We start from the raw sequence: 23,540 nt of genomic DNA, 5'->3' as shown, positions 1-23,540 counted from the left end.
GTCAGCCTGGGATAGTGCTCTCAAATAACCATCCACCTCAAGTAACAATCCCATTTCCAAGTGCCTTATGGGTCTATGCAGCTGTCCACACAACGTCAAACAGTCTAACTCTTTAGAGCAGCTCCTCATGTGAACAGGGTTTTGCAGTTATTTGGACTTTTTCCAGTTTCATCTGAATAAAAGACTACTAAAAATTAAACGTGAGTACAATTTCAACAACACCAAACATTGACAGGGCTCCAATTCTCAACACCTTTACTATGAAACATAACCTAAAAACAGACATTGCAACAGCCCATTATCCTCAGAGGCCTCTGACACTATGGATGGTTTAGATGTTAGAGGGTCTCTGAGGTTGCTCTTTCCTATGAGCTAAGCTGTCTCAAGAAGCTAAATTAAAACAAAGAAGGAGGACCAAAGCTACATCTGCTCCCAGAATTCCTTAGATACTCTCTTCAGCACAGCTCAGTCACATCCGTTTGCTGACCTAATATCTTTAATTTCTCAGGTACAGTAAACACACTTCATGTCCAACTTTATGTAGACAACAGCTGTAGTTCAGGTAGAAGAGGATCTTCAGTACTTGTATGATTTGGTACAATTGTACTATTACCTCTTAAGTCTTCAGCCTTGCCATTCTCACTTCAGTTACATGTTTCTGATTTATAGTCTCAACAACTGTCAAATACAAGTCATAAAAATAAAAAAATAAAAAAAAATTCGATGCTTCAATTTGACAATCAACTGTGAAGACAAACATAGCATATGCTGCACCTCAAGGACAATTAACAGCAAAAATGCTGCCCTGAGAGAAGGGAGAAGCAGATCAGAAACATCTTTGTATTTCAAATTGAACATAAGGTTAGCGATCCCTTTAGCTTGGAACCTGTTTGTACAGCTTTACGGGCCCCAAAATACAAGACCCACCTGCATTTAGATACTTCCCCTTAGAATTTAAAAAACAAACAAAACAAAACAAAAACACCCGCACTCATCATAAACCTACAGGAAACTTGATTTTAAGGTTTCCCAATCTATTGCATACATTCACTAGATCTAAAGATGCAAATATGAAGATCTAAAATCCCCAAATTTATAATTTTAACTAAAATTTGATATCACTATAAAAGGATTCCCAGTAACCAAAGGAACCCATTAAGTTCCAGTGGAAGAAATGTATTTGAAGACTCAACCTTCCTTTCATTTTAAAACTATCAAAAATAATATAAAGGCAAGTCTCCTCACTTACCATCTAGGCCTGGTAATAACTAAAAAAAAATTGAGTTTGATTAAATGCATTACATTTTTTAAATTCTCTCCTTGCCTGATTTGCCTAACTGGATCAAAGAGATCAGTTATAAATTGATCCCTTCTACTTCCCATGGAAACAAGGAAAAAAAGTTTGAGGAAACCTTCTCTATCTAGAGTACCTTGTCCATTCAGAGATGCAAGGTACATATTAATGGTGCTGGTACATACTAAGAATCTCAAGAGACCTGCCTCACACCAGAAATTTATCATAAAACACAATTTCAGAAGGGTTTTGCACATTCACAGTAAAGGAAGATAGTTTGGCATAAAACTCTGAAAATCGAGATTTGAATTACTTTAGAGAGACTGAAGAGCTACGGTGCATCTCTACAAGAGCTAGTGGTGAAAATATACATAAACAAATCTTGCAGTCTGAAACAAAATCTGGTAAAGATGAATAAAACAAATCCCCAACCAGATCAAAATGTTTAAAAATGAAGCTACACTGAATACTTTCAGGAACAAAGCACACTAGTTGTTATCTGATCCAAACTTGAGCTTGCCAAGGAATACTAACATCAACAAAATAGAAACAAACCCCTTCCTTTCTCACTACACTGGTATTCTATGCAAAATTCTTCGAAGTTCTTAAGGAGATCAGTGTTACAGAGCATATGTATTCCAGCAAGATGTATCACAAAGCTACAGTGCTTCAGTCCTGAAAATTCTTTCATTTGGAATGTATTATTCAGTTGCATGTCAGAAAATCACAGACCTCAATTAGAAATGCCATATGCTCCCTTTCAAAAGACACTAATGTCAAACTTCAAAATAGAACAGGGCAAAGGAGAAATAATAAGTAGCTTTAAAAACCTCTACTTTGTGTCCACTCTAAAGACTATTTACATATTCTAACATGTGTAACCACGTAGGTATAAATTAAAAAGAAAAAAAGAGGCCACGTGAGGAGTATTTACCTGCAGATGTTCTTCTCTGAGGTGTACTTTTATACTTTTTTTCCCTCCACATTCTACAGCCTCTATAAGCCAGCAGCATTAGCCAGAGCATGATTTTATTCATCCTGATCCTGCAGGAAAAGCCACAAATCCCTTCCTCTAAATGTGTCATGTATTTGTCCCTTCTACTTTTATTCACCCTGACCTCTCACAGCCTCTCAGCTGGACAATAAAACTTATGACTCATCAGAATGGGAGAATGGGAGGTGTCAAGGGAGCAAGCCTGAAGTTTGTAAATGTGTATACACACAAATAGCCTTTAAGAATACTTAGAGATAACAGTAAGCCTCTCGGGTCTTTTGCTTGTTTGTTTTGAACTGCAATGTGATTCACAAAATTAACAAAAAACTCACTTTGTGGATGCCTCATGAACCAATTCTCTGATTTCAGCAAGCCTGAAGAATCACACTTCCACAGCGAGCATCACTCTGCATGGCTTCAGCACAGAATCAGAGAATACTTTGGGCTGGAAGAGACTTCTGGAGATCAGCTAGTCTGAACCCCTACTCCAAGCAGCCCTAGTTAGATCAGGTCACTCGGGAACCTGAGTGGGAATGCAGAGTCTTGAACACCTTCAAGAAAGGAGACTGTATAATCTTTCTGGACAACCTGTTCCAACACTCAACCATGCTCACAGTTTAAAAGAGAAGAACAAACCAATCCACCAAAACCATCCTTTTATCTAACTAGAATCACCCAGGTTCCAACTTGTACCTTATGTCTATTGCCTCTCAGCCTGTTATTGTGCACCTCTGAGAAAAGCCTGGCTCCATGTTTTCCAAGTCCTCTGATGCAGTAGTTGCACACAGCAATAAGATTCTCCTCTGTGTATTTTCTTTTCTATCCTGAACCAAACCCCGTTCCCTTAACCCCTCATTGTACATCATGTCCTCCCACTATCTGACCAGCTTAGTGGCCTCTGCTGGACTTGCTCCAGTTTGTCAGTGTCTGTCTTGTACTGGGGAGCCCAAAACTGGACCCAATACTCCAAATGCAGTCTCACAGGTGCTGAGTAGGGCGGATGGATCGCTTCCCTGGACCTGCTGGCCAGGTTCCAGCTAATGCAGCGCAGGGCATGCTTGGCCTTCTTCCCTGCAATGGTACGCTGCTGATGTGTTTTCAGCTTTCTGCCTGCTGGCATCTCCAGGTACGTTTCTGCAAAAGTTGCTTTGTATCTGCCTAGTGTCCAGCCTGTCTTGTCACACAGGGTTATTCTACCCCAGATGCAGGACTTTGCGCTTGCCTCTGTTGAACTTCATGAGGTTGCTGCCAGTGTGTTTCTCCAGCCTGTCCAGATCCCTCTCAGTGGCAGCCCTGCCCTCCAGCATTATCAACCACTCTCCCCCATTTGCTGTTGTTCACAAACCTGCTGCGTGTGCGCTCGTTCCCATCATGCAGGTGATTAATGAAGACATTTAACAGCACTGATCCCAGTAACAATCCCTGAAAGATACCACTACTTACTGGATGCCAGCAGGACTTTGCACCATTGATTGATTCTTTCATCCCAGCAGTCCATCCAACCTTCCAACCACACTGTTTTTTCACTATGCAGTTCCTATCTCATTGATTTAATGATAAGGATGCTGTGAGACACAGTGTTGGAATCCTTGCTAAAAAATCAAGGTATATAGCATCCACTGCCTGGCCCTTGCCCACAGCACAGGTCACAGTGCACAAAGCAATGAGGTTGGTCACAATGATTTGCCCTTCATAAATCTATGCTGGCTGTTCCCAATGACCTTGTTTGTCCTTCACATCTTCGGAAAGTACTTTTGGGGGTATTTGCTCCATAACCAGTCCCACGGACTGAGGTTAGACTGACCTGGATCTTCCTTTTGGCCCAATGACATTTGCTTTTCTTCTTTTGGGCATTTGCCATTTGCATGAAACAAATACAGAAGCCTGTACAGACACCACTCAGCCTGGGGAGGATATCTGGATGACAGATTTTGTATATAGCCTGTTTTGTTAGTATCCTTATAGACAAACATGAATATTTAAAAAATGGTCTCTCAAAAATCTGTAGGACATTCAACAATTAACTAAATCTAACTGAAAAGAAGATTGGCAGCCTATTGGATATATATAATTTTGTGCCTACTCCATTCAGAAACACTTATTACATAAATTATTCATTATATGAGCAGACAATTCAGAATAGGGCACATAGAGTTATATTTTAGATGGTCCAGCACTAATATTTATTATGTAACAATACTCTATTGACTAGGCTCAATTATAACTCACCCACCCCCATCCCCCCTTTAAAAAGCAGACACCAAGTTGCAGAAGTGCGACCATTGGTACGAAAGACCTCTCAGTGCTTTAGCAGAACCTTTAGCGAAATAAACTCTAGCTCATTATTCTTGATAACCAATAATTTGGAAAATGCTCCCCAAAGTGGCCCATCTTCCACACAGCAGAGGCACCTCTTTGGATTTAGTCTGATCCAGAATAGCCCGAAAGGCTGTTTTTAGTGGAAAACAAATGAAACTTTCAGAATTACAATAATTAACCTTTGATATGAAATAGCAATAAGGTTATTTTGGGTTGGGGGTGCGTGCATTTGGGTTTTTTTATTTGTTTTTTATAATGAAGTATTTGTAACTGGTGACATGCCACAACGGGACACCCTATGCAGTAAAATGGCTGTATACATTTGGAGCACTTAAAACCATGAGAGGTTTTGACTGTCTCCCAAGATAGGAACAGAGTGATTAAGACGAGCCTTATGAGAGCGCGCCACTAGGTTATCTAATTTCTTGTTTTTTAACTTGACTAAAGAGAACACAGGTCTTGATCACATAGTCCCCTGCAGATATTTCCCTAAGCAGTTCATTCCAAGGACTTCATTACATATCTCTCAGTTTGAACCTAATTCTTTCTACCTGCAATTTATGCCAGTAACCTTTTTCACCTAAACAATTTTAGCACATCTCTCTTCAAAAAAAACCAACCACCCCAAAAAAAAAATCCCAAACCACAAAATAAAACCTTTCCTTTATTCTTTCTTCTTTAAAAAACTCTGCTTCTTTCCTTAAAAAACACATTCTCCAGACTTCCTCTTATTTCTAATTTTTTCCTCCAGAGGTGTTCAAACAAAATACCAAGGCATCAAGTGTTCAAAATAGAACAATTATGAACACAGTGACTCTTTATTATAAGCACATACCCCACAGACGAACACCATACACACACAGAGACACAAAATCTTGGCCTCTTCTTCCCCCTCATTTACTTTGATAGCAGAAGGCTTTTGAGCCCACAAATACAGAACATGGAGCACCCTTAGAAGGTAACACTAGTATTCACAGCAGCACTGGCAAGTTGTGCAAAGACTATAACAAATTATGGTGAGAAACCAACTCAGTAAAAAGTCAAATAGCACCGATGTTCCTCTCTCCAATCAGGTACTTAACAGACTCTTTTGAACAAAAATAATCAACTATGTTTATTGGTATTTTCCATTTTTGGCTTGAGGAAATAGATTCCATTTAAGAACACTCATGTCAACAAAAATTGAGGTATTAAATATGCTTGAATGTTTTTAATCCTCCTGTTTTTACAGTAAAAGAGGGTTGGGGATTTTTTTGTTTTGGGGTGGGGATTTTTTTTGAATGGGCCTTTTTTTGCATCTTTCTTTACAAATTTTCCTGTAAACGATACTCCCCCAATCCACATTTAGCACCCATTATATAACTACAGAGGTACTTTTCTAATAGATTCAGTTCTCCTTAAAGAAATCTACGAGATCACCTGAAATCGGACAACATCTTAGAAGTCAAACTCATTTGTCAGATTACAAAAAAGGCAAATAAGGTGGAAAACTACACTATTGTTTCAGAGAGTTCAAGCATAAAAGTAAATAAGTGAAGTACAACCTAAAATTTGTAGAAATGCATGAATATAGCAGATAAAAATGAACAGGTGGGATTTGAGCACCGACGTGAAGAAGAAAAAGGGATTTTTAATGACTTTTAATTGAGAAGCTGTTACAAGAGAAATAAAGAGTAGGTGGAACCAAAAAATAAAATAGTTGGAGCAGCCTGAAGGAGAAGGAAATTAGGTCATGAAGATAGGTAGGAATAGAACTGGAATACTTAAAAAATGAGAAGGTTGATTTTTATGTAGGAGAGGAACAAAAATGAAGGGGGAGCTGAAGTTGGCAGCATATTATCAGGGCAACGAGATATAGACGTTACTGACATGGAATCATTCCATACATACTAGATAAAAGAGGATCGTGAGAAAGGCCACAAAAAACCCCAAGTTTCCATTTATAAGGTAACAGGAAATTATAGAGCATGAACTAGAGTTTTGCCAGGAAAGCCAAGAATGAAACAAAGTTTAAATCGTTAAATACATTCTAGTATTAAATAAGGTAGATCTTCAGAAAGTTTCAACTTTTGAGTGCATTACAAAATATTTTGATGAAGACAAAAGATATTTCAAAATGCCTTCCAGATGATACATTTATGAAATCACAATCCTCAGTACCTTTTCTAATTCAGAGGAAAAAGCAATAATCAGGAGCAGAAAACTATGGATTTATGAATATGAACAAAGACGACTTGCACTGAATTCTGCTCACAAGAACCTTCTCTTTATATGTAAGTTACATAATTAACTGGAAGAAAAATTCATCTGGCAGCTACTGAAGTACATATATAAAGAGAGTAAAAAAGGAAGATACCTGAATTCTTCACTAAAAGCAAACCAGTAATAGCAAAAAACCCATATTTTTATTCTTATTACTTTTCATGAATTATAAGATACACATTTTTCACTTAAAGTCATTCAAGCAAAAGCTAATGCTGGCAAATCTCAAAATATTCATTACCTTGCAAACAGTTTGCAGATTTAATTGCTTCTCTACGTAACCAAAAATTCCAAAAACCTACAGTTGCTAAACACAAAAAGAGGGTGGAACAGCATGGGATGAGATGATTTCTATCTTTCATGCACTGCATACGATAACGGTTTTCATGTTATAAAGAAGTCACACTTCTACTGGGAACCAATTCTGTTGGTTGGGTAAAATGGCTAGCCAAAACGACTTTTTCTTTTTAATACAATAAAGATTTCTGCATTTATAAACATATCTTAGTTCTGTGCCTTATAGTTTCTACACAAGCCCTGCATCACTCTCATATTAAACAAGAAACGTTAAAAAAAAACCCACAAAAATAAACCTTAACTGTGCATCCAAATCTGAGTGTAGAAACACGCGCAAAGAGATGATTCTACCCTTGTGTAGCAAACATACAAGCAGGCCACCACGACATATCTAAATTTGATGTACAAATGCTTAAAGCTGAGTAAAAGATGGAGAAAAAATTATCGCTTCATTTCGGTAGCTTTGCTCCCACACAGATGACAAAGCCAACTAAATGCTGCACAGTGGAGGTATTCTTGTAAATATAAACATCTTCCACATGTACTGTGCTGTCTGAAAACTGACATCTTCGAGAACACTCAAGAAAATCAAATTTGAGATGCTATCACAATTCTAAGGCAATGCAATTCTTTACTCCGTATTACTAATTTAAAAATTTGTAGATTAGTATCTGCTGCTGTATTTGATGTAACCAAATGCCAAAAAAAAAAAAAAAAATCAACATTATAAACACATAACAGTTATATATTGCCTGGCATTTACTTAGAGTGCCAAAGCAGTATTCAAGGCACTTTGATTATAAAATACTTAGACTTAACAAAATACTTGAAAGCTAATGACCAAAACTAAAAAGACAAAAATCTCAACTTTGAGGTTAACAATAATTAGTAGGAAAAAGCCAGGGGGAACTGTTTGTTGAAAAAAGTCTTTTTAATCACCTTCATATAAGGGTGGTTAAGTAAGAATTTTTTTAATACTATGAAATGTGAAATTATATGAGCATAGCAGTGGCAGCTTGAGGCCACACAAAACCATGGCACTCACAACTGAAACCTGAGAAAATCCTCTAGCAATAGTAAGTTCTAATTCTTAATAAGCCAACAGGATTGCAAATCCTTTTTCAAACTACTTTCAAACCACCATACTGTTTATAGGCAGACAACAAAAGACAGTCGCTACCAAAATAAAGCATCCAAAACATTCAAAATAATCTGCAATTGTTTCCAGACAAGATGCAAACACCAATTAATGCTAATTTATTACTGAAAAAATGTATCTTTTATACCACAATCTGAAGTGGTTTTATGTAAGCTATAAAAAAGGACCGAAATCCAAGGAACATCTTTCACCTATGAACTTTTAAACTAAGGGATTTTTCAGTATTTTTCCCCATCATTCTGCAAGAATAAACGAAGTTGTCGATAGATTTCCCTGGAGTATTCATGAACTGCAGGCCAAAATTATGGAATTATATTTTGCCTTGAACTTCTTATCAAAGAATCCCTACCTACAGCGTGCTCCCAGATGCACCTTGCAGGAGTGTCTTGTGGACACTGCAGAGAAAAAAGGGAATGTAATAGCTCAGAGTAAATCCCATTAATTTCTTGAGGGCCTAGCCTGCAAACCTGGCTTACAAATGAACTCCAACTGCAATCTGGGTTACAGGACAGGGAAGAGCCTGAGCCCCAGGCAGGTGACCTTCCCTGTACTTCCATCTCCATATAAACCTGGAACAGAAATGATCTTGAAATTCCCCAATTTTCCATTTCATTTACAACCCTGCAATATCATTAAATTCTTCTGTAACCCACAAAAGTGCTTTAAATTCAAAACATTTCAAATACTTGCCTCTTAACAGAAAGGTCATACTTGCATGAACAAATTTAAATACAACTGTAAGTAATGACAAAAACTGCCACCATTCAGGCCATATTAAAAAAAAACTCCTCTGCACTCTGTTTTTTTTTTAATATACTGAGGAAGGGATCATATTCTTTCTGGCAGCACAGTAATAGGTGCAGAAATCAATTCAGTGCATTTATTGTTATTAAAAATCATAGAATCATAGAAAAGTTTACTTGTAAAGTATGAAAATAATCCAGTGCAAAAGAACGGATAGAGAGTCTATAAAATTACATCAGGCTCATCAGGAATATTTTCTTTTCATTTGGAAACTATAGATCTGCATTCTTGAGAAATCCTTGTATTTTAAAACTCATCTCTCATAGAACTGCAGCAAAGGGTCCTTGTCTGAAGATAGCCACTAGCCAAATGACCTCATGAATTAAAGATTTATAAATTTTTAGTTCATTTTTATGAAGAGAGCAAAAAGACTCCAGAACAATGTAATTCATCTTTTTAGGAGCCATCAACATTACTCCGTATTGGATTAATATAACCAACAGTTCCTATGAATTGCCTAAAGCTATTTTTAATTTGGATAGAAATGCAGAGTTGACTATTTCCACACTACTAATGTCATTCTTCTCACTCAGTCATCCCCATTTGTTCATGCTATTCCTCATCATAAACCCCTATTTTATCACAAAATACTCTCAATAGCTGTACTGACTCCTAAAACACCAGCTCCTCTACTCCTTTGCGTTTCTGAGTCCTGAAAACAGCCTCTACTCACCCACAACTTTTGACACAGTATCCTAATTTAGTCCAGATGATCATCTCTGATCATTTAGTATTTCCCATTCCTTATCGACAGTACGTACCACCTTTTTGTGCTGTGCAATACATGACGCTCAGATTTCTTTGGAGCCTTCTGGGTCCTCTATCCTTTAATTTCTGTTTTCATTGCCAAATTTCACCATCTCCACACTGGATTTCCATACCACTCACATTAATTTTTCTATTGTATAATATCTCTTTTTATTCTCGGAGTTAAGACAGCTACAGCCAACACCGAGGTAAAGTTTTACCCTCTCATGTTTTTCATTTCTTCTCTTTCACTCCTCTTTCTTACTTCTACAGCTTCATATTTATATATAATTTCTTCCTATTAAAGGCCAATAACTAAGCACCAAACGCATTTCAATGGGATTCTTTTTGGTTTAAGTCCATTGTTTACGGATCAGTATCCACTATGCTGTCAACTGCACCCCTGCTCAGTTTCCAGCTGTCAGAAAAGTAATATCTAAACCACCAAGAAATGTACTGTTGCAGTAAATGAAGACACAAACCCAAACAGTACTGCATTCCTGGAAGTCATTTGAGAGTGTTCTAGAGGCAATCTACAACTCATGCTCAGAAACTACTGGGAGACTTGGTAGGCATGTTATCTTTTACCTAGCATGAATTACCTGTTTCAGGATGTCTGCTAAACAGCCTGTGTTTACTCTGCATGCAATTTATGGATTGGAACAAGAGCTAGTAACCAGACACTTGGGACCACATGAAAATTCAGAAAAAAAAAATCTTCAACTCAGTTACAATCGGCTTAAAGACTACTTTTTGGTTTTAACAGGATCGCTCCCACTTACATTGATCCTTAACCTTCTAAGATTATTCTGATTCAAGAAGAAACTCAAATGGAGTTACCTAATATTCTCCTGAAACGTTATACCATACTTTTTTTGAAAGAAAGTTAATAAAATAGTCAAGCCAAAGGAAGGTTATCATTTCATGTATGGTCTAAGCAAGCACTGTTGCTAAAAGAAGCCAACCTATTCTTCCCCTTCTCCTTTGTTATTTGTTTCTAGGACTACTTTCTCCTTGCGAAGGCTTCTGATGGAAAGCAATACTCTCAAATCCTTAGGCTCACACATGCAGCCAGCCACTTCATCCTGCTATAGAATAACACCACAATAAAAGTGGTGCGTGCAGCTTCATTTTTTTGACTAATGCAATATACAAACCATCAGTTCTGTGTGTTCTCACTTATTCTTAATGCTCCAAAAAGGAGAAAGATTAGTTCAACCAATTGTGCTCTGCACCTTGTTACAAGGTTCTACTCAAAATTAAATATTAACAGTGAACTTTTCTGCTTATAGATAAAAATTGATACTTAAATCCACTTTATTTTAAACCTTTCCAGGAAGTATAATCATTCCCTCATGACGTATTTTAATCTTTTAAAATTATATTCTGAATTTAACAGAAAACTTCTGATCAAGGAGTGTACTTTACATTCTAGGTTTTGACAATGAATCATTAATATTTTAAAAATTATTATCTCCAAAGAAAGGAACCTTAGATGACTGGGTTGCCAGAAATATCTATTACAGTATTAATTTTTAAAAGTGAGGTTGACCTGAAAGATGTGAGTAGCTATTGCACAATCTTTGCAAAGATCTTAGGGTTTTTCATATAGCTGTTCAGGTTAAAAAAAAAGCTAAAATGAGAAAAGAATATTAAAAGCTAAGAATATTATTTACAGAATATATTATCTCCATTTGCTATAAGCAGTTGCTGCACATTTGAAAGGGACTACGCCTAACACTAGTACAGTAATTATTTTAAACCATTAGTGGGGAAGTGAGAATCATGTTTGAACTTTCATTAAAACAAAAAGCACAAGAATATTGAAAAAATGCCTTCTTTCTTACGAACATCTTTATTCATATACTCATGACAAAAGACATCCCACTGAGCTGTGTGTACACACACACACAGAGTACACAGAAATCAGGTAAAGTGCAAGTGAGGCATGCATTCTCACAGCATTATACAAATGAAACTGCAATGTATAGTGCTTCTGAAGCAAAGTAATATTCTGTAGGCACATAGCAGATATATAAGGATATAGCAAATAAAATAAAGAGAACAGATAATAATCCTCAATATCTGTAATGGGAACACCAGCCTCTGGCCTATGAAATAGTAAAGTCCTTATAATGCACACCTGCCCTAGTCCAGTTGCAAGCAGGAAAAAAAAAAAACACTCTATGGCCAGGTAGCTACCGTTCTCAACATTAAAGGAAAGAAAAAGCCTTCTTCCAAGGCTAATACAAGACATTGTAAACTCAAGGGTTTTTTTTTCCATCATCATAATTAGTACCCTGAAAAGAAAAAGAAAGAAAAAGAATGAAGAGATTTATTTAGAACAACTGCAAATGACTCATTTAACCTGCATATCCACTAGGATAGATAACTTCTAGGCAGATAACTCTAAATGCAGTTTCCATGAGAACAGAGTCACATCATGGTATTTTTAATGTCTTCTCTTAGGAAGTAATCTACATTTAAAATATGGAAACTAGCATTAGGAAACTAAACCAAAGTTAAACTTAGGTTTACACCCCAGTAGAATACTTTTGCTCTATAATAAAATAAAGCCATAATTAATAGTACCAAGAGGACAATATCCACATTATTACTAATTGTGCTACATTCATCAAATTGTGGATGGTGCTTTACTCTTCCCAGTAAGAAGCAATATTTTAAAAAGTACTCAAGTAATTACTTCAACCCTATCCTATCAAACAAGCTCCAGAAAACGTGCTGACTGTACAGCTCAAACATCCAGCAAGGAAAAGAACGCCCACAGGTGTTGAACTACACTACACTGAACATCAAGACCAAATGGTCAAATCTGAAATAATTCTTGCTATGAACAATGAAGCAATCCCAAACACCAATTAAATACAAAAGCTTCTTTAAAGAAAATAGTATTATACTATTCAGAAGTGGTACTTGATATAAAGGAGGGAATAACAGTGATAATCAACGCCCATCCCACTCCCTCCCAGGCATCAGTAGAAGGTTTTCAATTCACCGTGCCTGGCTGTGGGTTTTGTAAGCCTGGTGCAACATTGGATACATCAGGTTTTTTGTTTCTAACTGGAAGAGAGTAACCACATAACCATACCTCTCTGCTCCTGACGGTGTTAATCCCAGCGATCTGATTTGTATTGCATAAGCTATTAACCAACTACTTACCTATAAGTAAGAATCAAGAAGGAATTTTTCCACTGTAATAAGTGAAACATTTTATAGTAGTGACAGAACAGTGCCAGAAATCTGAAGAATAACTCTGTACAACTGTCATGAGTTCTGGTAGGTCAGATATTCTATTCAAAAAGGGCACGTAAAAAGCCTATTCTGAATGCTGTAGGCTAACCCTCACAGTACAAAGAGATGACAGTAGGCAAAGGGCCTTCAAAAGAAACAGACCAAACAAACAAAAAATACCGGTGGAAAAGACACTAAGGTACTTTTGGCTTTTGAAGGGACAGGCAAATACAATGGGTCCATGAACAGCACGAATCCCTAACATGATCCCCAACTGCACTAGGGAGTATTTGGAAAAGCCCTAGTTATAAATGAGGGAAAACGAATCCCGTGCTAAGCAGACAGTTTGCAGGGGGGTTGGGGGGGTGTCCCCATATGAGTCTGGGATTTTTTTTGTTTTTCTTCACCACCAGGCATTTAAAGGCCATCTTCAAAGACCAATCCAATGCTGGCCTTTAGCAGCACATTCAAGGCAAATGGCTTCTGATCAGAAGAAAGTCCCTCTAGAAAAGGTTTTCTATCTTGTTATTAGACCGATTCTTCCTCTCTCGCAGATTCTCTTTGTAGACTGACAACTTCATAAATTGCATCCCCAGCACTTGCGTGGCCTTTTCCTTTAGTAACACATATTGAAGCATACAGTAAAATGGACACGCATTATCTGCTGCTGCTACTAGGACAACTCTGAATAAGGGGTTGGTAAAAACACCATTACTAAAGAACTGCTGCTAGTAGAAAATTATGCATGTTCTTTTTGTCCTAAAGAGTTTTATTTCTAATAGACAGTAATAGGAAGAATTAAATGAGTAAATTAACAGCAGAAATATAACAGTACTATCTATGGGAACTATAAGTGCTCATTTATTCTTACCTTCTTCTGCCTCATCCTCCTGGGATGACGTAGGCCCTCCTCCACTCGTTGGGCTGACCAATTCTTCCTCTCTTGCAGATTCTCTTTGTAGACTGACAACTTCATAAATTGCATCCCCAGCACTTGCGTGGCTTTTTCCTTCAGACTAAAAAGAAATGCATGTATTAGGTTTCCACTGTTGATAAACACAGTTCTAATAGTATACCAAAACCAAACCTAAATGCACCCAAACAAATCTCCTATCAAGGCTAAACAGTAGTTTGGGCAAGACTCCCTCAATTTCTTTGCAATGGCACATGGAAAATGGCAGTAACTGACAGCACTGTTCCTTTAAGTTTTATATGTAGAAAATATAATTAAAACTTCATTATTTCCAAAGCTGCCTCTTAACCATTTTAAGTATTGTTCAGAATGATGATAAAAACTTTCTGATTTAAATATAGCTATAATGAGATGAGGTCAAAGAGAAACCACAGCAAAAGAAAAGAGGAGAGAACAGGAAAAATACTGTAGTAACTGAAATCACAGGAACAGGTATTGAACGCCTTAGGGCAGAAAAAAAAAATAGTAGGGGGTTTGAGTAGGTAGAGACAAGACTAAAGAAGAAACAAAACCTCATGCTTTCAGAAAGCCATAAATTATAAAAAGCTCCTTGTAGTGTTTTACTCCTTTCAAAAAAAAAAAAAAAAAGGAAAAATTCATCTTTTTTCCAGAGAGTATAATTTGTAATATACTCCTTTCAGTGCCAAAATGTATTAGCTATAAGGTTTGTTTGTAGCCAAAGTTTTATTTATCTATTACTTTTATATATATATGTGTGTGTGTGTGTGTGTGTCCATCTGTCTGTACAGGTGTATAAATCACGAATATCTGTCAATCTAACAGTTAAATTATCTTGGAAATTTGTGTGTTGTACCTGTAACTATATATAATTGAGGTCAGAATGTTTTCAGTGGAAAGCACTTTGTTCTGTAAAAGCAGCTTTTCTTCCAAATCCATCTCTTTAGGAATTGGATAACTTTCATGGCAAACTACCTCAAAAGCTGGGGGGCTACCTACCTCAAAAGCTGGGGGGCTACAGGGAAGAAGTTTGTTTTCTTTTTACTTCAAGCTGGAAAAGTTCAGAGTTAAATTTAAGTTTTTCATTTTCAATAAACTTTCTCATGAAAAAGAAATTAGTTACCTCTACTTCAAGCAATGGATACAAGGTTGCAAGTTTTAAAACAAAAGGAGTATTAGTTTCTCCTTTGAGTTACAGTTCTGAACACAATTATTATTTCATGATTAATATATTTGTAGAGAATCATATAAAACTGTAAACTAATGATTGTACTAAATGAACCAGCCCAAAATTTTGTGGTATTCGTCCTTTGTGCATCTTGCCTAATCAGTTAAAATGAGGTAGTTTTCTAAACATATTAAAAACATCAAATTAACCATGAAAAAGACAAAGAACACAATTTTGGTTAGAGAATATTTGATTTGTTTAAAAGTCAAAATTATGATACATTTGGAAGACTCCACGACGCCTTTGCTGGAGATGCACATGAACTGCTGACCAGCACTTGCAATTTCAACAAGCTGGTGAAATCATGCAGATGGGTAGCTTAAATAGGGACTGCTTGGACTGACATAATATACATCATTTTATACTGAGAAAATTTTCCTACTGTACTTTAGATTAATCATTCAGATCTGCTTCCTTTAAAGCTGACACTCCCCGGAAGGAGTGCCTCCAATTATCAGCCGGTTTTGCTGACTGAAATTCTCATGAAGTCAGCTTAATGAACTTTGGGATTTAGTCATAAATACCCTGCATTTTTTAACATTTAGCAGGATGATATTAGAGCCATTATCCCTGTTTTATTCTCACACAACACCATTATCAAGCAATTACCAAGTACTTGGTTAAATCAATCAAGTATTGATGCCACTAATATTATTAACTACCACTATCTATAGCTTTTATTTTTGAGGGAGTAAGGCACGAGGTACTATGGATTTTTTTGTACGTTACAAGAATTAGAAGTCTTCGGCTCCTTGCCCATGTTCTGACTAACTGCAAGACACATCTCTATAAAATGCAAATAATTTGATTATTTCTTTTTTCTGAAGCCCAAATTTGCTATCTACAGGAATCCACCTTTACAAGGATCATGTTCTAATGATAAAAATGTGCATGAATAACACAGATAGATGGATAGACAAATAGATAGATGGAACAGTCCTACAATCGCACCTGAATTTATGTCATTCTTCATATCTGACCGCACCTCACCAAACTTGGTTCAGAATATTAAATCTATCTGAATCCTTCCTCAGAAGCATTCAGATTTTCCTCTGCCAATACAGACAGGTCCCACTTACTCCTTGCAGGAAAATGCCATTTCATTACTTGTTTCCTTTTGGAACATCAGGAATGGATGCTTCTTTACTGAAATGGGCACCTTGCTGAGACAGCTCAAGTATAAAGTTTTCTGCCAAGGGCTCTGCATGCTAGAGCTTGGAACTGGGCAGACTGCATGCATGAATTTCTCACCCACAGTCAAACACACTGGATTTGCACAATGACTGACAGCATTGTCATGATTTTACACCAGCAGGAAATTATACCACAGGATTCCTTGTCCTGTGCAGAGAAGCCATCTACCTTCAGAGCTAAGGCTTTTGATATTAATCCACTATTACATTCCCTAGAATCTACTTAAGCTCAATTGCTTTTCCCAAAAGTGCATAAATGGCTGATCCCAATGCCACCTGCATTTTCCAAGGAGTAAGAGTGCGCTGAGGTACAGCATCTTATCTGCAGGAACGCCTATCACAAACTGCCCAGCTGATAACTGCCTAAATAAAGACTTGCTACAGGTCAACCAGAGAGATGCTGTCATCCATAATCCGGACGTAATCTCGTAGAAAGATTACAAAGATTAAAAGCATTTATTTCCCAAAAATCTGCAGAACAGCTCCTCAGAATTTTACAGCAGGAAGAAATTAATGTGTTTCTTCAGGGAGGGGAGGCACATGTATGTTGTCACATTATAAGGGGTAAGAAAGAAAAAAGAAAGCATCCATATTACTCAATTAAGAACAGTACGGTTGCGAGTCATTTAAGAGGAAAGCTTAACTGATTACAGATAGTATCAAACAGTTGAGAACGTCATTTTCTAATGTATTTTCTTCAAATTTAAAATTTAGATATTCTCAGTATTCACATAACAGTTGGTTTTCTCAGATTTCCTTAAATTCTAAGTTGCTATGCTAATCTCTAGAGAAATGCAGAAACAACATTGCATGAAATTTATTTACTCACTGTTAAACACAGCAGCACTTTTGCCATGTAGTATCAACATAGCTTGTTTTTTCAGACCTATTACTGTGCCCCATAGGAAGATGACAAATACTCACATTAGGCTCAGTAAAATTAAATCACTGCTCTTTGGTTTCATCAGTCAAAGATGACAGACCGCTATTCCAGTGCAAACAGTACAGTTCGCCTCTGCTGTTCACTTTTTGAACCAATACCACAACGTAAGTCTTTGGAGAAAGCAGGTCAACAGTTGCTGTGGGAGGATGCAGTTGTGCATCACCCTACAATGATAATGGGCAGGCGCAGACGTTTTATGTACCTCACTCAATGCCAAAAACGGAAGAGGCTATTCTACTCAATAGATAACTCTCAACAAACATTACCAGATGAGATGGATGTATCATCTCTCAGTGCTTAAGGAAGAAATAAATGCACATTAATCACAAAAGCACAGGGCCGGTAAAGCTAACATAGAGGGAATACACAACTATGCATTAAGCTTCATCATAACCACTCCCTCTCCTCTGTAGAATCAAGCTGTGTTTGTACAACTTGACTTAAAAACCAAACTCCAACGGACTGACAAACTGAAATACTTCAGAGAAGAGTTTGCTAAAAATGGTTATTTCTTTACTGCTATTTGAACATTTCATAAAGTTACAACCATCAGCAAGAAATCCCATGACAATGCTGATTTAATAGATCAGCAAGAATAATGCACTTAGCCTCACATTTCAAAAAGCCCTGGGGCAGTGAAGGCCAAGAGCATAGTTCATTTTATACGCTCATCAGCAAACATTGGGTAGAAAACATGGCAACTTCTCCATGTAACAGAACTTAGTTTTCCAGATAATCTTCTTCCCAGCTTCTCTCTTTTTGAAAATATGGAGAAATCTACCTTCTCAGAAACTTTGAAAAAACCAGTAGTAGTACCCTAAGTTTTAAATTTCTGCATTAGTTTCCTTTGCCTTTGATTGATTATACCCTTACAGCCACCTACATTCACATTTTGAATCTCAGTAGCCTGGATTTCCCTTTGATAAACATTAGTTGATTTCACAGTGAACAATTAGAGAGTCATTTCCCAGTTGTACCAGTCAAATGGACTTGCTTTAGATGTCTGCACACAGGTCAGATTGTATGAAGTTAGAGAGTATTCAATAGGTAGATTCAAAATTGTTTAAGCCCACAAAGCCAATGACTTATGACTCATTATAATTGAGTTTACAAAGGCACCGAACATTTATATATGCTACTTAACCATTATGAATTTAAGCATCTCAGCAATAACTAGCTAAAAGAAAAACTGGTGAGGTGGAGGTGGCACACTAACTTTTATAAAGGCCAAATTAAGACAGACAAAACAAACATTCCCAGCATCGACTTTTCTTTAAAAAAACAACATGCAATACCTGTTTTAGCTTCATATAAAAAGTTTCTGTGAAGGTTTTTCTGCTGAAGTACCAGAAGCGTTCATTGGCAGGATACACACGCACAACAGTCTCCAGCAAAAAACGGACTGGCTCTACTACTTCAGTAACAACCATATCCACTGCCACAGTCATGAATACACGTTTATCTAAAACACAAGAATAAGTCACATCCAGAAAAATTAGCCAAAGTTCAAATTCCTCAGAACAACAAATGACAAGTAAACTGTTGTTCCAATTGAAAACCCTTTCTATTTTTTTTATTGACCCTATTGCATCCATTTTATTCATCTGAGTTCTACACCCTACACGTCTGCTGAAAGTACGCATTAAACAGCGTGCCAAGTAACTCTGATACCTTTTTAAAACAAAGACAGAAGCAAAATGTCATGCAAAGAAAACAGCATTAAGATTTCTGTCAGACAAAAGGAACATGCACGGGATAAGATCACATTTTAAAGTGTAAACTTACTGCTGAGGGAATATATAAATATGTATAGCAGATCAGTGTCAAGGATTTCCTACAGCATTGTTCGTCCTAAATCCTCTCGTAACACTAGGAAACACTTCAGACAATTTTTTGTATCTGTTCTCATACTCCACCAGTTACAAGGACTCAATATGTTTTACCCTTCCCTGTCCCACTCCGGGTCAGACAGTCCTCAGAGCAGCAAAACATATTTTTTAAAGCAAAGCATGGATCAGTAATCTTAATCCGCAATAGCTCCACCTTCCTGCTAGTGAAGCGTAACCCCAACTTTTTCAAGTAGAGAAGAATGCAGGATCAGCTGACCAGAGGATGAGACTGAAATACTCCAAGTGTATCCTGCAGGCTTACAGTGCAAGAAGAGATTTGCTGCTTCTGGAAACATTACCACAGAGAGAGGTAGTAACCATCATGTTGCATCACAACTGATATCTTTCTTGCAAGAAGCACAGATTTCTAAAATAAATATTTAGAATCAGACATTACAGATCCCTAGGTTCCCTTGTCTTAGACCAAAAAGGCAAGTGGGCATTTAAAAAAAAAAAAAGTAAAAATCAAACCAAACAAAAACCCCCACCACAAAACCAAACCACACCACAAACACACGAAGTCATGTTGTAAAATGGAAACTGTGTCAAGCTGCACAGCAAGAGTTCCACCTGTATGCTACTAGAAATACTGTGGTTTGAAAATCCAGCAGCAGTAACAGTGACACTGACCATATATGCTTGGATATGCCTTCAAGCAACTGATGTGAGCTCTGCTGCAGGATGGGAAACAAACTCCAGATTTGCATTCAAAACTTTTACATCACATCAGATAACATCAGTTCTAGCAATAAGAAACTGTGAGATATAGATAGATATATATATATAAAATCAAGCACTTCAGTGCATCACTTCCAGCTGCCCCAAGAGAAAGGGGATGTGATGCTATTTGTAATTAACTCACCTCAAAACTAAAAGAAAGAGAACAGCAGTGCCTAAAATTTATACTGCTTTGCTGAGTACAGAGGGTGGAAACAACTTCCACACACTTAGGACCAAAACGTCCTGATAACCAGGGAACAGGCATATAAGCCCCAAACACTAAATTTAACTCTCCAAATGAGCAGCAGACAGCCCTATGAAAAAAATATTAAATTTCTTATGTTGCATATGTTTATACACACTTTTGGAACATACTGGTATAGGTACTCAGACATGTGCACCATGATTCCCAGGAGAAAATACATACACCAAGCCCATGTCAGGTAAAACAAATTTACAAAGCAGATTAAATTACCTTTAGGAGTTTCTTCATTAAGTACTAGAAACATGGGTGCATTAGGATTCCACATTCCAGTAATTACATATGCCTTCCCATCAGAACTCTTTCCCATGGATTCCTAAAAATAAAAACATACAGGATTCTATTACGGTCATGGTTTGAGATCAAAGAGATTAAGCATGGGGAGGGGAAATAGTTCTAGGAACTTCAGAGTAAGGTCACGTTTGGTCTAGAGAACACAATCTAAATAAAGATTATTAAATAATAGACTGAGAAAGGTTCTAGGGAAATGGAAGAGAGAGAAGACATATTAGAAGAGGAGAAACACTGTATAAGAAACTGAAGACAAGATAGTTTATCAACATATTTTTCTAATACTTATTATAAGCATGAAAGCATGGTGAGATGTCTGCCGCTCTACTTTCTGAGCAGTTGACATGGTTGTTCGGAGAGAATGAGTTACAAGAGACTTCATAAAATTGAACTGGCGCCACAGTATACACAGAAATGGGAAAAACACCACCACTGCCTCCCCCCAACCACTTTATCAGAATCAGAGTAAGACCTTAACAACTCCAACCCAAAGGTCAGGCTGATTTTTTTCCCACTCCGTAATGATACCTCTGACGGTTTTTCCCTGAGCTGCTCAGGCATGGATTTAACTTTGTAAATGCCAATGGACTGGAATTCCAGTTCATAGGAACTTGAGATTTGAAGAGCCAAATTTCAGGACAGTATGCAAACAAAGTCAAAACAGCCACATATGATAAAGTTAATAACAACAGCAATGACTCTATAGCTGGCTAAAATAATCTTGTGTTAGACATCTGTTACTTCTACAAATTATTCTTAGAGACTTGCTACGAACAATCCAAGTACATATGAACTATTACTAGTATGAGGCAAGTTTTCTGGGACAGTTCCTATGGATCCAATAGGCCTGTATGGTAGCCTCTCTACAGATGAAAGGAGACTGCAAACCAATTTGTGGCAGAGCAATAAGAGTGACCGAGTTCTCCAGATTTAAGTAGGGAGAAAGGTGGTTGAAAGGAAAACACAAACTTGTATGTATATGGTATAGCCAAGAATTGCACTAATAAGTCATTACCTCCAGCAGTTAAATGTGCTTGAAATGTAAATGGTATAATAGGTGGAATGAAGACAGGAATTCAAGCACACAGACCATACAATAAAAAGGTGTTATATAGATTTATAGAAGTCAATTACTATGCTCCATAACTCACTGTAATTTATTCAATTTTCTAATCAAATAATTAAAATGGAAAAAAAATCGGTAGTAATATCAGCAAATAAATCCAGAAAAATGAGCTAGTACACACAAAGAGGCAAATAAAGGACTCTGACAAAAGAACTAAATACTGATAGCTAGAATCATCAACATGAGTAAAGAAAAGGACTAGGCAAAACTGGGATAACTGTACAGCCACAAAATGTCTGATGGGTGTGTAACTCAGGCACTTCTTGAGTTGAAAATGGTTATATCCTTATCTACAGCAGGAAAGTGAATTGATATTATCACAGAAAGCATCATATTATGCTGCAGTTCTCTAGGAAGCAACTCGTAAAAAATGAAGACTGTAAAAGACAAGTGAATACTTCAAACTCCGAGCAAGAATTTAAATTCAAATGAAGCAAATCAAGGCAAAGTTTTCAGCACCCTAGAAAAATAAGACCACTTCCCTGACACCCAAATATAAAACACAAGTATTTGCTCTAAATTTTTAGGCAATGTGCTTGCTTACTTGTAACAACCAGCTGTCAGCTGACCCAATCAGTGCTTCACCAACTGAACAAAAAAAAAAACCACACACAAAAACAAACACACAAAAAACCAGATGCCACAGGTTTTGACATTAACTGAAATGTTTTGCCCATTGAATGTAACAAGTTTGTTTCTAGTTTGAAGATATAAACCCCAGGATTTAAGCAACAAAAACCAAACAAAACCAACAGATGGGAGACTTGTTTTGTTGGGTTTTGTTTGGGTTTTTTGGATTACCTCTATCTTACTAAACAGGTCATTAGAGCTAAGTATTACCATGTCTAGTAAATGCATGTCGCTGTTCTTCACATTTCGTCCAGGGCTTAGTAGCATCCCAAAGCATCTGTGAAGTTTATTTTTAAAGAAAAAGAAAAAAGGTAGCTATTAGCTTTTCAAAATACAAAAGTATTTTCTTGAACATAATGGCACAGCCTCCTACTGCTTCTAATTTAAAGAGAACCTTTCTTAGTAATTTTTTGTTAGTGTTATGGCAACGCTCAGGAAACATCACAATATTATAGAAATGACAATGAAATTATTTTCAAGAATGAAGACAACAAATTACTGTCTGACCTGTGAACAATCAATTAGTCTCAAAGACAACTTAGAATATTAAGCTTAAAGATACCAACAACTACTATATGTTAGTGATAGGTTGGCAAGAAGAAATTCACTCTCTCCCCAGTCCATTTTAAAAAGTGTTTTCATACAATCATACAGAAAGTTACAAATTCACACATTCTATCACCTGTAATGTCACTGGTGTAAAGTATCACGAAGCATTATGGGCCCTCAAAAAACCTAATTTGCTCAATTTTTAGACTTTCATTCTTTATTTTTTAAAACTGAACTTCTGTATTATACAGGGCCTTGAACTCCAGAATTCCAGTTGAGTCGTTTAACAAGAAAATGGTCTTGATATTTTTAAGAGTAAAAAAAAAAATTTCCAAAACATTCTGAGAACATTCAGGCTTTCAAACTTTCTGAATATTGAAGGCGCTACTCAAAAGAGGACCAACTTGAATCAGGTTGCCCAGGGCCTTGTCAAGTCAAGTGCTGAGCATCTCCCAGAACAGGGAACAAATACCTCTTCTGGCAACCTGTTCCAATGCTCAGCTCCCTTTGTATTGACAATACCTGGCCTCATTCAACAGAGTAATTTCCAAGGAAGTAACTTGTGTCCATTGACTCTAATCCTACTACTCTGCACCTCCAAGAAGAGTCTGGCTTGATACCCTCCATGCCCTCCCACTAGGTATTTCAAT

The 23,540-nt window shown here is 37.0% G+C and overlaps 1 protein-coding gene across 2 annotated transcripts in view; it reads right to left on the bottom strand.

The window, feature by feature from the left end:
* Nucleotides 1–23,540, bottom strand: part of RABGAP1L (RAB GTPase activating protein 1 like) — a 261,437-nt gene that overhangs the window by 202,132 nt on the left and 35,765 nt on the right. For both annotated transcript variants that reach the window (XM_075096820.1, XM_075096821.1), the window contains exons 8-11: nt 22,552–22,618; nt 20,508–20,610; nt 18,719–18,885; nt 14,000–14,144 (exon numbers count right to left, since the gene is read on the bottom strand). In XM_075096820.1, the coding sequence (XP_074952921.1) occupies nt 14,000–14,144; nt 18,719–18,885; nt 20,508–20,610; nt 22,552–22,618 (482 nt within the window). The remainder of the gene's footprint in view (nt 1–13,999; nt 14,145–18,718; nt 18,886–20,507; nt 20,611–22,551; nt 22,619–23,540) is intronic.

Source organism: Phalacrocorax aristotelis, chromosome 6, assembly GCF_949628215.1.
Source record: "Phalacrocorax aristotelis chromosome 6, bGulAri2.1, whole genome shotgun sequence".
Taxonomy (NCBI): domain Eukaryota; kingdom Metazoa; phylum Chordata; class Aves; order Suliformes; family Phalacrocoracidae; genus Phalacrocorax; species Phalacrocorax aristotelis.
The sequence above is the reverse complement of the archived record's forward strand: the minus strand, read 5'-3'. Positions and strand labels throughout refer to the sequence as shown.